We start from the raw sequence: 14509 nt of genomic DNA on the forward strand, positions 1-14509 counted from the left end.
TTATCATCAATGAACACCAAACTGGGGGAAATCCAGTATTTTCAAAATGTTTATTTTTCTGATCTTTGGTGCTCTGGAGTTGCACACCTCCAAGTATACATTCTTTTATCCTGCTTAGAACTCATGTTTCTTGAATTTACATCTTACTTACATCTAAAGAGACCTAGAAAATTCTGAGCCTTAGACTTTGCACATTATCCTTTGTTCTTTTGCACTAATATATCTCCTTCAGAATATCTATTAGATGAATGCAGGACTTTCTAGTCTATCTTTCAAATAGCAACATATTGTTCACATCTGCTATCTTTTTATCCTGTATTTGGTGTGATTTCCCAGTTCTTTAATTCTCTCTTTAGCTGTATCTAACATGCATAAAAGGACAGGGATAAGAGCTCAGGCTCTGGAATCAGCTGGCCTGAGTTCAAATCATAGCTCTTACTCTATGAGCTGGGTAATCTTTGACAGAATGACTTCTCTGTACCTTGGTTTCCTCATCTTAATTACAAAGATAATAATATCACATAGCCCACAGGATTTTCTGAGAATTAAATGAATTAATATATGTGAAGTATTTAAAACATTGTCTAGTATTGCACCTATAAACTGAAATTTTAAGTTTCAGTAAATAAATCTTTACTTTCTGGAAGTGTCATTTGTTTTCTTCTCATATATGTATGTTCTTTTTTTCTTTGATTCCTTTATTGTTAAGTCCTTTGATGACTTTATTCATTTTTATAGGTTTTATCAGATTGCTATAGTATTTGATGTTTTGGGGATTCTGTCATATTTGCTAAGTCTGCTGACTTGCTTGTGGAGGATTGTTTCTTGGGTTTTGTAAGTTTGGACAGTGAGCTCTCATTAGTGGTTTGAATTGAGGATCTGTTTCACTAGGCTGATTCTGCATTGCTTCTGCTCAGTTTCCTATAGATTATCACTGCTCTGATACCATTTTCTGTGCTAATATCTCACTTTAGGGATTTGCTAAATAAAACACATGGATTATAAAAGTATAATCTATAATGAAAATCTATAGTGAAAAGTATATCTATAATGACAGTCTTCAAATGAGACATTTTTTTCTTACCCTAGGCTTGGTTCCTTGTTTTCCTGTGCTAGTTGGTAAAATGTTTTCTCCTGCTGTATTTCCAATATGAAGAGTGAAGGTCTCTGAGATTCCTGGCTTTATGTGGGGACTGTCATTTCTAACTCCCTGTCTCCCTCGGGCCCCTTACCTAAGTAGTGGTGTACATCAAAGCAGGGTAGTGAAAGTGGTCTGTGTGTGTGAAGGGGAAGGGCAGTGTACTACTGCATTAAATAATAAAACTGATTAAATCTGATCTTTTTTTTTTTTTAGCACTGATGCAGTGGAAACTGTAACAATGTCAGTGACAAAATATTCTTCCCTGGGGAGGAAATAAACCTCCCATTGGTCTAAGTTGTAAACTATTGCCTGCATCTGGGGTGGACTGTTCTCACTGTCCCACGTTGGTACCCAACTCTCCCTGAGTGTGTTAACTACCTATTAAGCATTCCATCATCCTCACAGAAGCAACAGTTATAACTGAGATTTTAGGGGTTTTGTTTCCTTTTTGTTTCTCACACCTAGGAATTTATTTTTTTTCTTGTAGACTTAACTATACATTTAAAACAATGTTTTCTACATTTCCTCTAGCATTTCTAGGTATTTGTAGAGAACGGGTGATTAAGCAACATCGCCTATCAAATTTCTAGAATTATAAGCCCCCATGTTTTTACATTCTCTACAATTAAATGATAAAGTTGTTAAATACCTTTTCTACTTTGTCTTCAGAACACATCATTTCTATTTGCTTATGGCACTGTTGTTGATAGAATGATTTAAGTTCATTTTCTTTAAGTAACATTTCTAACTTCAGATATTCTTGCCTGATTTCTTCTCGATTCTGGAATAAGCAGTTCAGAATTTCTTGAAATCTACCAAAAATAAAACACATAGAATCTCAGTATTTTGTGATAGATAATGCAAAGTTTACTTAAAGAAATGTATGGGAAACCATAAACAAGACAAAAAGACAATGCTCAGAATGGGAGAAAATATTTGCAAACGAAGCAACTGACAAAGGATTAGTCTCCAAAATATACAAGCAGCTCAATATCAAAAAAAGAAACAACCCAATCCAAAAATGGGCAGAAGACCCTAAATAGACATTTCTCCAAAGAAGATATACAGATTGCCAACAAACACATGAAAAGATGCTCAACATCACTAATCATTAGAGAAATGCAAATCAAAACTACAATGAGGTATCACCTCACACCAGTCAGAATGGCCATCATCAAAAAGTCTGCATACAATAAATGCTGGAGAGGGTGTGGAGAAAAGGGAACCCTCTTGCACTGTTGGTGGGAATGTAAATTGATAAAGCCACTATGGAGAACAGTATGGAGGTTCCTAAAAAAACTAAAAATAGAACTACCATAGGACCCAGCAATCCCACTACTGGGCATAAACCCTGAGAAAACCATAAATCAAAAAGAGTTATGTACCACAATGTTCACTGCAGCACTATTTACAACAGCCAGGACATGGAAGCAACCTAAGTGTCCATCGACAGATGAATGGATAAAGAAGACGTGGCACATATATACAATGGAATATTACTCAGCAATAAAAAGAAACGAAACTGAGTTATTTGTAGTGAGGTGGATGGACCTAGAGTCTGTCATACAGAGTGCAGTAAGTCAGAAAGAGAAAAACAAATACTGTATGCTAACACATATATATGGAATCTAAGAAAAAACCCCCACAAAAAACGGTCATGAAGAACTTAGGGGCAAGACGGGAATAAAGACACAGACCTACTAGAGAATGGACTTGAGGATATGGGGAGGGGGAAGGGTAAGCTGGGACAAAGTGAGAGAGTGGCATGGACATATATACACTACCAAACGTAAAAGAGATAGCTAGTGGGAAGCAGCCGCATAGCACAGGGAGATCAGCTTGATGCTTTGTGACAACCTAGAGGAGTGGGATAGGGAAGGTGGGAGGGAGGCACAAGAGGGAGGGGATATGGGGATATATGTATACATATATTCACTTTGTTATACAGCAGAAACTAACACAACATTGTAAAGCAATTACACTCCAATAAAGATGTTAAAAAAAATGAAATGCATGAACAAGAGAATATACACCATTCACAGAATTAGATTCAATGATAAAAAGTAAATAGGTTTGAGTGACTGTTTTCCTATTAAATAACAAAAATGTTTGGAATGGGTTCTGAACTTTATTTTTACAGCACTGGGTTTCTCTCTCTCTCCTCCAAAGATCATGTTATTAAAAGATATAGGTATTTTAAGGCCTATGGTATTAGTCATACACTGTATTTTGTCTGCATAATCCAGTAGCTTACCAAAAATAAAATATTTTGTATGTAAGGAAAGGATGATAATGTGGACCTGTACTCTCCCAATTCATAAGGCCTCAGAAGCAACACAGTATTATGTGTTCTTCTGGTGTTGGCTCGCTGTGAAGAAATAAGCAGTGGGTGGCATAATCATATGGTGCCTCTATGGCGCCCTAGGGAAAGTGAGATAGCCAGTTTTTAGCTTTAGAACTTGTTACAGTGAAAACACACCATATGGTTAGGTACCCCCTACAGCTTGGCTAAGAGTCAGCTGACAATGCCAGGACCCAAAACATCCAAGTTTACAATGTGGTAAATCTAGGAAAAGCCCCTCCACTGTGCTTCTTCCAAAGGGCAATATACATATAGGGAATCAAAGTTGGGGAGTGTGACGCACATCTCCTGCAAATGCATAAAGACCTCAAACTGAATCACTTCTATGAAAGCCCTAAAAGGAGCCTGCAATCCTGCATTCTCCAGGGTCAGCAGAATATTAGTCACAGATCAGGTCTGAGCTACAGTAACAGTATAAACAATCGCACATAGGCAAACAATTTTTCTCTCAAAGAAAAATTAACTTGAAGCTTTTAAAATAAAATGGTAACAAAGTATATGCATTTAAAAATAAAGTTTCTTTGGCCAGAATTTTAGATATATTTGTAAGGATCTGTGGTAAAAACACTGACAATTTACGTCAGTAGTTCTTAATGAAACTATTGAGAATGAATATAAACCACAATACATCGACTTTACTGGTTTTGTCAGACTGGTAAATATTTCATAGGAAGTATGTATGGACATTGTAATTTCATTGTATTATATTACAACAAGGCTAAGGCCAGTAAATGATATGATAAGTTATCTTTAGGTTACACCCAAAGATAATTTCTTAGTTTTTCTGGAACACTTTACCCAAGGACATAGTTAAATATTTGTCAATTTCAAAATTTTTATGGTCCAGATTTATTTTAGTTGGTGGTGTATAGTTTAGGATGGAAGGAAGGGAATTAGTATCAAAGGTTTCTAGACAGCTCTTTTTTAAAAAAAACTGTCATTTTAAAAACAAAGAGCCCTAAGGGATTGACTAATAATAACTATTTTCTAGTCATTTAAAACATTCAAATAGCTAGAAAAGAAAAATCTTTGCCAATAACTTTAGGTGACATATGATAAACTCTAGACAATTTTCTTGGTATAGTCACAAGTGAAGTTTTATAATTACTCTGTATAAAGAACAACTGTACTTTCTTTTTATGATATTTTGAATATTATCTTTCCAAATAGCTTTAATAGAGAGCAAATACTGTATATTCTTCCCTTTATCTGTTTAAACTTCATAAAATGTTATTTTTTAAAGAAACTGAAAATTCATGCCATTAAAAAAATTCTATGTGAAGTATGATCAATATGATAAAAGGTATTCCATATATTTATTTAAGGAGACAGATACTTTTGTGAGAAAATGACAAAGACTATGGGGTATATAATTTGATTATTACCTGCTTTATAAATACAAGTAAATATTTAACCTGTTGAGTGAATTAAAACTCAAAGTTTTTATTGTTGGGTAAGTCAGGTTGAAATGCAAAAAATATCCAAATAAGTGTTTATTTCATAGCTCAGGCCATCTCCTTCTTGAATCATTTTACCAGAAAGAAAGGGTCAATGACTTAAAGCCACATCAACTCCAGAAAAGTCTACCAATTTGTAAGGTTTTAACTGGTAACTAGATCTGGTTAAGCACTGCTGAGCAATTTTATGCAAGCAACGACTCCAAATTTGAGCAGTTGGTCACTGCTTTAATTTTCAAGAAACATGCATCACCAACAAGATATCTGGTTGCATGAGGACCAATCCCCCATTTGACTAACAAAATACAATAACACAACTAATAATATAGCAGAGTTAAAAGCTTTCATTGTTAAGATTAAAGGAATATGAGGAATCATTTTGCTTAAATTAGTTTTTAAAAGACACTGTAAAATTGGTAGAATATAACAAAAAGCATCGTAAGACTATTAAATATAACTTTATTTTGTCAATGGGTTGTTAGGGGGATTAATAGAAAATAAACACTTTAGGAAATCTCTGGTATAAACAGAGCTATTGTACTATAACAATACATAGGTCAACTTTATGCTATATGAAAAATGGACTCATTATCACTGATAGAAATAACTGTTTAATTACTTCTTATAGTATTTGTAAAATAGCATAGCATGGGAGCAAAGGATTAACACTTGAAAGAGATGATATATATTTCTTGCCCTTATCTGTAAGTTAGAAAACAATACCCCACTTCAAACTTCAGAGTTGTTGTAGTGATCAGATGAAATTAATGTGGGCCTAAAAATCATCAAAATCTACAAAGCCAGCTACAAACATAAAGTGTTATTTTATTAGAAGAAGTTATCTTAGCATCTGGGGTCAATTGAGGCAGAAAAAATGATATTTTTCAAATCAAGGATATTTTATATAAACATCAATACACAAATCCAATTTTTAAAAAGCGTTGTACTTGAAACTAGGTTGAAAATCACTGCCAACTAGTCTTCCTTATGCACCCTAAAACATCTTCTACAAACTCAAGAGTTCCAAAACAGTATGAATAATCAATGGCGTAAGATGTGGTTAGTTTCTCATACTAATGATAATAGAAAATTAACTTTGGAGAATAATTACTCAATTTTAATCAAAGGTGAACAGATTCCTTTCCTACAGGGCCTCTTAGAGCTTTTAATATGCTGATGTACTTTGGAAACCCCTTAGATTCCTTAAGTAAGGAACAATTTTCAAACTTGTTTGATCCAAGAATTCCTTACTGTCTGCTTAGAACTACTCAAGATTTACAGCTTTTGAACTATTGTCCCATCAGGACAACTTGGAAATTGTCTTAATTGCTTAGGAAAAAAGTACTTGCAAGTACTGTATTACAGCTTTCTTTTTTTTAAAATTTACCTGCTAAAAGCTTAGAGGGTACAGATCATATTTCTGTGTCAATTTATATCACTGAGAGATGTCTCTTCAAATAATTAACTGCTTAAAGTCAATTAAGTGGGTTATTAGAGTTACATAAAGTCAGGAAAGGGTAGGTATGATTTACATGAACCATGTAAATAATGATAATGTCAGATGCGACTGCTTGAATGTTTATGTCCCCCCAAATTTATATGTTGAAACCTAACACCCAAGCTGATGGTACTGGGAAGCGGAGCCTTTGGGAGGTGATCAGGTCATGAGGGCAGAGATCCTATGGATGGGATTAGTGCCCTTATAAAAGAGCCTCCAGAGAGATCTCCCTCTCTTTTGGCAATGTGAGGATTCAAGGAGAAGTCTACAATGTGGAAGAAGGTCCTCAAACAACCATGCTGGCACCCTGATCTAGGACTTCCAGCTTCCAGAACTATAAGAAATAACTTTTTGTTTGTTTATACGCTACCCAGTCTGTGGTACTTTGTTATAGAAGCCAGAAGGGAGTAAGACACCACAGAAGAAAAATATGGAAACTACTAAAAACCAATTTCATAAATGGCATAATTGGCTTTACTTTCTCCACCTTATACCTAAGACCTGGTTCTCATTATCTGTATAATCACAATTAAAATTACCTGACCTCCAATGTGTGCAATGTAAGATCAATTCAGTGACTTCCTGAATTCAGTTGAGAATATATAAAGACATACAACAAATGATGATGATAACAAAATATCTGACTAAATTTTAAACTTTAAATAGTTGACTAAATTTCACAAAATCCTCAAACTGAGATCTTAATGTCAATTTTACCTTTCAATTTCTTTTTCCTGAGGGTTTGAAATCATTATTTTGTTATTTTCATCAGTAAAAGCTTTCTGTTCTTCATAGGCCTTTAGTTTTTCTTTTAACATTAAAATCTATTAGAGAGAAACAGCAGTTAAAATACAAAACAAATTATTTGTCTCCATTATACATGGCCACAGAAAAATTTCAGCTGTGAAAAATAACTGAACAAGCAAGATTTCAATTATAAAAGAAAAGCAAATCAAAGTTTTAGACAATAAAGATTGCAGAATCCCATAAATGAGGAATTGAGGGAGATTAGCAACAATGTAAAGAGGAGACATACCTCTTCCTTCTGTTCATTACAGATCTTTACATACTGAGTTATGTGATTGTCGAGGTTAAGAACATTGCTCTTCAACTGTTAAAAAATAGAAATTATGATTGCGTATATATAGAGATAAAAATCACAGTTATATACATGAACAAAATAGCATTATAGCCTCATTAATTCAGTTCCATGAGTCCAGAATTTGTGACAATTACGATCATTTGACAATTATAATCAATTATGTTCATGTTTAAAAATCTATGACAAGAGGATATGTTGAGCACATTAATACTGAATTTATAAAAGAAACTCCCTTACTATCTGAGAAAAGGTACTTTAAAGAACTTGCAAAACAGTCATTCACATAAAAATTACCCACTTTCTTTTTCTGGTCCTTTGACTTTTAAGATATAAAGAGATAATTTAAATTTCCACCCACTTGTAAGTTCAAGTAGTTTTTAATGAGTCCTTAATATATTTTATCCTTTTTATAAAAGTATGAGCCCCTTGGCAGCTATGGAATAGTGGAAAGAACATTAAACATGTAATCCAAATACTTGATTTTGAGGCCCTGCCCACTTTTCACTTAAAACTCTGACCATATGATTCCTCAACTGTAAAGTAGAGCTAAAAATGTCTTCCTCAATGAGTTGGTGTAAGCACTGCATGAAAAACTTGTGTGAAAAAAGTTTGTACACCCAATACAGTATAACCTTTCCCAATTTATTGTATAAACAATATATAAATATTTCTCTAAGGAAGATAATAACCCACTTATTTTCATTCAATGGGAGTAGCAGAGGGGTAAGCCCCCAAAAGCCATCATACCAGCTGAACTCTATGTCTATTCCAACCCTGAGATCCTGTGATTTTATACATACATCATGTTTGACTTACGTTTTAAAAAATTACCCTAAATTATTGGCAAAAATACCAACCTAACCAATCATTATTATATTGCTCTAGCTACACAGATTGGTTACATCAATATCATGAATGTTACAATAAATTGTTTTAAAAGAGCTATTTACTTTATAAACGGAGGCAGATATTGTATCTACTTTACAGATGAAGTAACTAAGGCTTGGAGAGATTAGCAAACATGTCCAAGGTTTTCAGGTAGAAAGTGTTGGTGCTGGGTTACAGAAGAGCATCAGCCTTGGCTGTAACAAATGTGTTAAAGCCTTGACCAATCACACCAGGGTGCCATCAAAATATCATGTACCATGATGTGAAAAAGGTTAGAAAGAAAGTCACTAAAACATCCTAGCTCCCCAAAAGACTAAATAATAGTATTTATTATATATGTAATCAAGATGCTTAATGGTTTAATTGTCCCGGTGAATGCTCAATTAACCAGATTAGTAAAGACATTTCTAGCCCTGATTCCTAACTCATTAGTAGAAGTACATCTCTAATTCATCTTTTGCTGTAAATATAAAAAAGAAAAAAATGCACCCAGTACTCTTACAACAAAGGCAGAGTAAACACACTTACAGAAGATTTAATGTCCTTTGCACGGTTAGCATACTTAAGAGTGTTATAGGTGTCATCGTAGAACACAGAGGAAGGACTAACAGCAGCTATCATTATAGTTTGACAGTTTCCTCCAAGAGAATCCTTTAACAAGCGAGTGAGCTTACTATTTCTGTAAGGAATATGCTGATTCTTTCTCTGAAAGAACAAGGAAAGAATTCTTATGTCATTTTCCACATCCAAATGTAAACCTGCTACCATTTCACTATAAGAATTTAAGCACTGCTCAACTTTGCCCAGACTTATGATATAATTGGTCACCAAAATGATGATAATGAATCTTATGGAACTATTCAGTGAATATATAAAACAAATTTCCCATTAAAATATTATATCTCTATCTGATTAAGTATGAACTTTAGTTAATCATAAAATGTCAGTATTGTTGCATTAGTTGTGATAAGTGTACCGTATTAATGTGAGATGTTAACAACAGAGGAAACTGAGTGTGGGGTATATTTAATAAAATCTTCCTGTATTATCTTACCAACTTTCCTGTATCTAAAACTATTAAAAAACAAAATGGTTATTAAAAAAAAATCTCCATTTTTTAAAAAGAAATTAAAATACAAAAGTAATATATGCCCTAGAGAAATATACTAGAGGCATAGTAAGAATTCTGTATGGCATAGAGCTACTTCTCTCTTTAAATTACCATCTAACATGAATACAAAATAAATTATAATTATAATCTTACAGATATTTATCTGAAAGCACAACCACAGTTCTAAGAGAACTTAAGTTTTCTAGGTTTTCTTTTAGTTAAAAGATACAGTTCTGATTTTAAAGTAAAAAATTTTCCAAACACTGCCAATTCCATATAGAAACAGAGAAGTATAATGTTAAGCTAAAAACAACCTTATGCTATCCAATGTAAATCTTTCATATTACAGAAGAGAAAAATGAAGCTAAGCAAAAAGTGACATGACTTGCCTCAGGTCACATGGCTGGTAATCCACAGAATTAGAAACAGGCCCTAGCCTCCCAACTCCCAGTAGTACTATGCTTTCCACCATAGCAGTCTTTCCCAAACAGTGTGGAATGTGCACAGCTGGTGCTACTTGAATTGATTTTGCATGTACAAGACATGCATTAAACACTGACTAATAAATGACTCAACAGGAGTCAATTACTAAAAATTTAGTCAGTATATGGAAAAAATACTATGAATGGCTGAAGTTTAGGAAATTAGTCTCTATACCATGTTATCTGCTTACATGTTTTGAGATTTTAACTTAGAATACAAAATATATTTTGCTTCTGTAATATTCATATGATTTCAGAAACTTGCCCTGTTAAAAAAGACTTCCCAAATCATTTTAATGTACTTTATACTTTAACAAATTGCAACATTTTGAACAGTTTAACAGTAATTTTCCTAAAGCTTCTGAGCCTGGTTTGAACTTAAATTATCATATTTTAACTTTGAAAAAAGGAAGTCATTTTTTACAAATACAGAAGTTATCAAATATGCTGTGTTCCTGTAAGCACTTCTGGCATATAGTAGATGTAAACTATTTTTTAATGTCCTAGAAGCATCTAGCAAACATTATCCTATTAGGTAATTTAATTACATTTTAACTCCTCTTCCTCTTTAAGAAAAATCAACTCTATTTAATATTTAAACCAATTTTATAGTATATACATTTAAAATACTAACCAGACCAGAGTTTAGTTTTTCTAAAATGTGTTTTTTGTTTTCATGCCAATTCAATTATCATGCTTATTGTGTAGTGATCATTAAATGTTCATTTAAAAAAATCAAGTTCAAAATAAATGATGAGAAGGTATAATAAAATATTAACTATCAATCTGATATTCAATACTTTACATTCAACAAATTCTGATTATAAAGCTAGAAGTTAAAAAACAAAACAAACAGGGACTTCCCTAGTGGCGCAGTGGTTAAGAATCTGCCTGCCAACGCAGGGGACACGGGTTCTATCCCAGGTCTGGGAAGATCCCACATGCGGTGGAGCAACTAAGCCCGTGTGCCACAACTACTGAGCCTGAGCTCTAGAGGCCACGAGCCACAACTACTGAGCCTGTGTGCCACAACTACTGAAGCCCACACGCCTAGAGCACATGCTCCGCAACAAGAGAAGCCACTGCAGTGAGAAGCCTGCGCACCGCAAGGAAGAGTAGCCCCTGCTCGCTGCAACTAGAGAAAGCCTGTGCACAGCAAAGACCCAATGCAGCCAAAAATAAATAAATAAAAAATAAATGTATAAAAAACAAACAAACAAAAAAAACCCCATAGCTTTATTTGATATACTAGGTTCTCTGAGGTTTTTGCTCTTTATGTAAACCTTATTGTTACATTCTTGAAATTTGATTTATAATAGATCTTTAACACAATTATATTAAATAATATCTTTCTGGGAAATATGCATATTTCAGTATTTCAAAATACTTAAATAAACATATAGTACCTACCTTTGTATCTGCTAAGGCATTGATAACATTCCCAAGAGCTAAAAGTGATCGATTAATATTTGTGCCTTCTATAAACCGGGTCCCTTTAGCACTGGTAGAACTGGCTCTTTCAGACCCTGCCAGGTCAATGAGTGACATCTTGGCAATTCGGACATTTTGATTGATACTTGCTGTTTTATCTTGTTGTCTCAAATAAATCTTTTCGAAATCACAGGAGAATAAGGAAAATGAGGATTAGATTTAACAAAATTAAAAGAGAAATATACTTTATTTTTGAAAGAGCATGAGATCAATTATTTTTATTTTAAAGACATAATGAACAAGGTATAACTTGACTGGCTGATATCCAAGAGTACCAGAAGTAATTACCAAAGTTGAGAAAATTTGAAAACAAAAAGACTTCCTATATGTGCACTAGAGGGCAAATAACTCCTGGCTTGATAGAAGGTCAAAACAACTGCCACTTGTATTCTGGTAACCCTCAAAAGCAGGGTCTAAGACATTTTGGGGAAATCTCAGTGTTCCCGATAAAGATTTCTCTCAAGATTACTGATAAATGAAGAGTCAGTGGTAAGAAGAGAAAAGATTAATAAAATTTTGTGGACTAGAGACTTTCCGAATAACTTGGTTTCCCCTGATTTGAATTCTTTCAACTATAACAATTTCTTTTTATTAGATGAGTTCCACAAAGCATAATCCAGAATAAAGATGTATAATCATTTGAATTTTAACAGAACTAGAAACTACAAATAATAACTACTAACCTATGCTTTAGGTTTTTCTAGAATGGTATTCCTAAAAAGCACTGTATCAACTGAATCACACACTTCCTTAAGGAATGCACCTACTTACATGGTCACTATGGTGAAATCTTTTAAAAAGTGAATCAGTATCTCTCCAATTTATTGGTTCTGTAAATCTAGATCTATAAAGAGAAAGTCTGCTCTGAATATAAGATTATCTTTTGTAAAGATTAAATTTTTTCGCCAATTAAGGAAAAGGAAAGAAATCCTCTAATACTACCACTTTACTATCATGTTTTCACACAGGTAAAAATTTACGTCTAACTTACATCATCTCAATTCTAAATATTCTTGATAGAATCTTCTCAAAGCTTCAAAGTAAAGGAAGTGCTGAGAAGTAGAGAAGTCCACAGATGAAGAGATATTTTCGTATGTGTGAAAATTACCATTCATAAATTTGGCTTCATTTATTTTAAATTCAATTTTAAGATCTGCAGTCTAGTGACCTGTTACCTGGAAAACAGCATGAGAACGAGAAGATGTAGCATTCATATCAGTGGGATGCTGTGTCCTGTTTTTGTTTCCATTATCCAATAACTGTAAAATTTCCTCTGAGGATTGGGGCTAAAGAAGTTGAAGTAGAAGAAAAATACACAAATTAACCATTGATCTTTAAAACTTTTAATAAACCATCAACAAGCAAGAAGGCTTTTAAAGGTAAAATAAGAAAATATTTTCCATAAATTAAATCCCATTAAATATTGACTGTGCATCATTTGCTTAGTACTTTGGTGACATATGAAAAATAAAAGATAAAATCTAATCTCTCTGAGGAGATAAAATATAAATATATTAAGCAGAATAATACACTATATTAAATGTTCAAGTAGATTTTTAAAAGGAAAACTCATTTGATTATTTCAAAGGGAAACAAAACAAGACTATAGATATACCCTGATTATTTTAAAATAAGTAAATGGCTAAATAACCATACTTGCTATTTGAACAAGCCAAAAAGAAGCTTATAAACATACCTGATGTAAAGTTAATCCCTGAACAACCACCCCTTTTTGGGCATCTTCCCGGACAGCAAGTGGCCCTGAATTTACTAAGAGGTCACGAATCTGTTCATTATATACCTTAAAATAAAAAGAACTCCTTTAGCATTGATGACGAAACAATAGCGACAACATCACACAAATATGCACACATTGCTGATTTAAGGTTATATTAGAGAAGCAGCAGCTCATTTCCATTCATTTCACCCCCTCTATCACACATTGCTATTACCTTCCTAACATCTGAGAAAATGGAAGAGTTTGATTACCAGCACTTGAACTTAAAATTTAAAGGTGGAGTCATTATACCCTCCTCCCATAATTCCCAATTTGATGACTACAGTGAAACAGAAATAGGATAGCTGGAATTGTCTTTTCCTATTTCCTGGAAATATACGGACACACGGTCTTAGGAAACTCTAGTGAATCTGAAATGTAAGTTATATGGAAGTACCATGGTTCTTACTGGAGAAGATATTTATTATTTCATGATGTCCAAGTAATCCAAACTTTTTAGAGTTTAAAAGTTAAAGAAAACCCATACTCAAAGATAAGTGATATTTATTTCATTTATCCTTCAATTACATTAATGCGTAATGATAATTCCATAATGGGACCCTGACCCCCCCAATTTGAATGATGAGGAAACTGAGGCCCTAAGAGTTTAAGTGATTTGTCCAAGTTCACAGTCACAAAGGTAATAGGATAGCATGAGAACAAGAAGATGTAGCATTCATATCAGAGCAGGGATCAGAGACTGATATCCTCACTCTACTGCATGGCACTGAATACACATCTGTGTTTTAAATCTCTGGCAATTTTTTTTTTAGTAATTTCTGTAAATAACATACAGTAATAATACAATTGACTTGATTTTATGAATTTACTAAAGATACTAAGTTTTCTATGTGCCAACAAAATGACAATTACACATATATGATAAGATTAAAAAACACATATAAAATTGTCTTTAAGAATTATTTTGTGTAAGTTATATCCATGTTCTAATAAATAGCTCACAGCGATAATTCATTGCTGGTATAATTTTCTACAATGAATGATAATCATTTTTAAATGTAATAAATTCTTAGAAGTATTAAAATGATAATATGAAGAGATAATTTTTTGGTTCTTATTCTTCTGATAAGCAACAGTCACTTTTTTTTTTTTTTTTTTTTTTTTTGGGTACGTGGGCCTCCCACTGCTGTGGCCTCTCCCATTGCGGAGCACAGGCTCCGGACGCGCAGGCTCAGCGGC

General features: G+C 33.4%; 1 protein-coding gene across 1 annotated transcript in view; it reads right to left on the reverse strand.

The window, feature by feature from the left end:
- The window catches only part of KIF18A (kinesin family member 18A), a 71425-nt gene that overhangs the window by 51300 nt on the left and 5616 nt on the right, over positions 1 to 14509 (reverse strand). The window contains exons 3-9 of the mRNA XM_007461687.1: positions 13229 to 13333; positions 12708 to 12818; positions 11452 to 11649; positions 8977 to 9153; positions 7495 to 7569; positions 7176 to 7282; positions 1791 to 1953 (exon numbers count right to left, since the gene is read on the reverse strand). Of these exons, the coding sequence (XP_007461749.1) occupies positions 1791 to 1953; positions 7176 to 7282; positions 7495 to 7569; positions 8977 to 9153; positions 11452 to 11649; positions 12708 to 12818; positions 13229 to 13333 (936 nt within the window). The remainder of the gene's footprint in view (positions 1 to 1790; positions 1954 to 7175; positions 7283 to 7494; positions 7570 to 8976; positions 9154 to 11451; positions 11650 to 12707; positions 12819 to 13228; positions 13334 to 14509) is intronic.

The sequence above is a fragment of the Lipotes vexillifer genome, unplaced genomic scaffold (assembly GCF_000442215.2).
Source record: "Lipotes vexillifer unplaced genomic scaffold, Lipotes_vexillifer_v1.1 scaffold5, whole genome shotgun sequence".
NCBI lineage: Eukaryota > Metazoa > Chordata > Mammalia > Artiodactyla > Lipotidae > Lipotes > Lipotes vexillifer.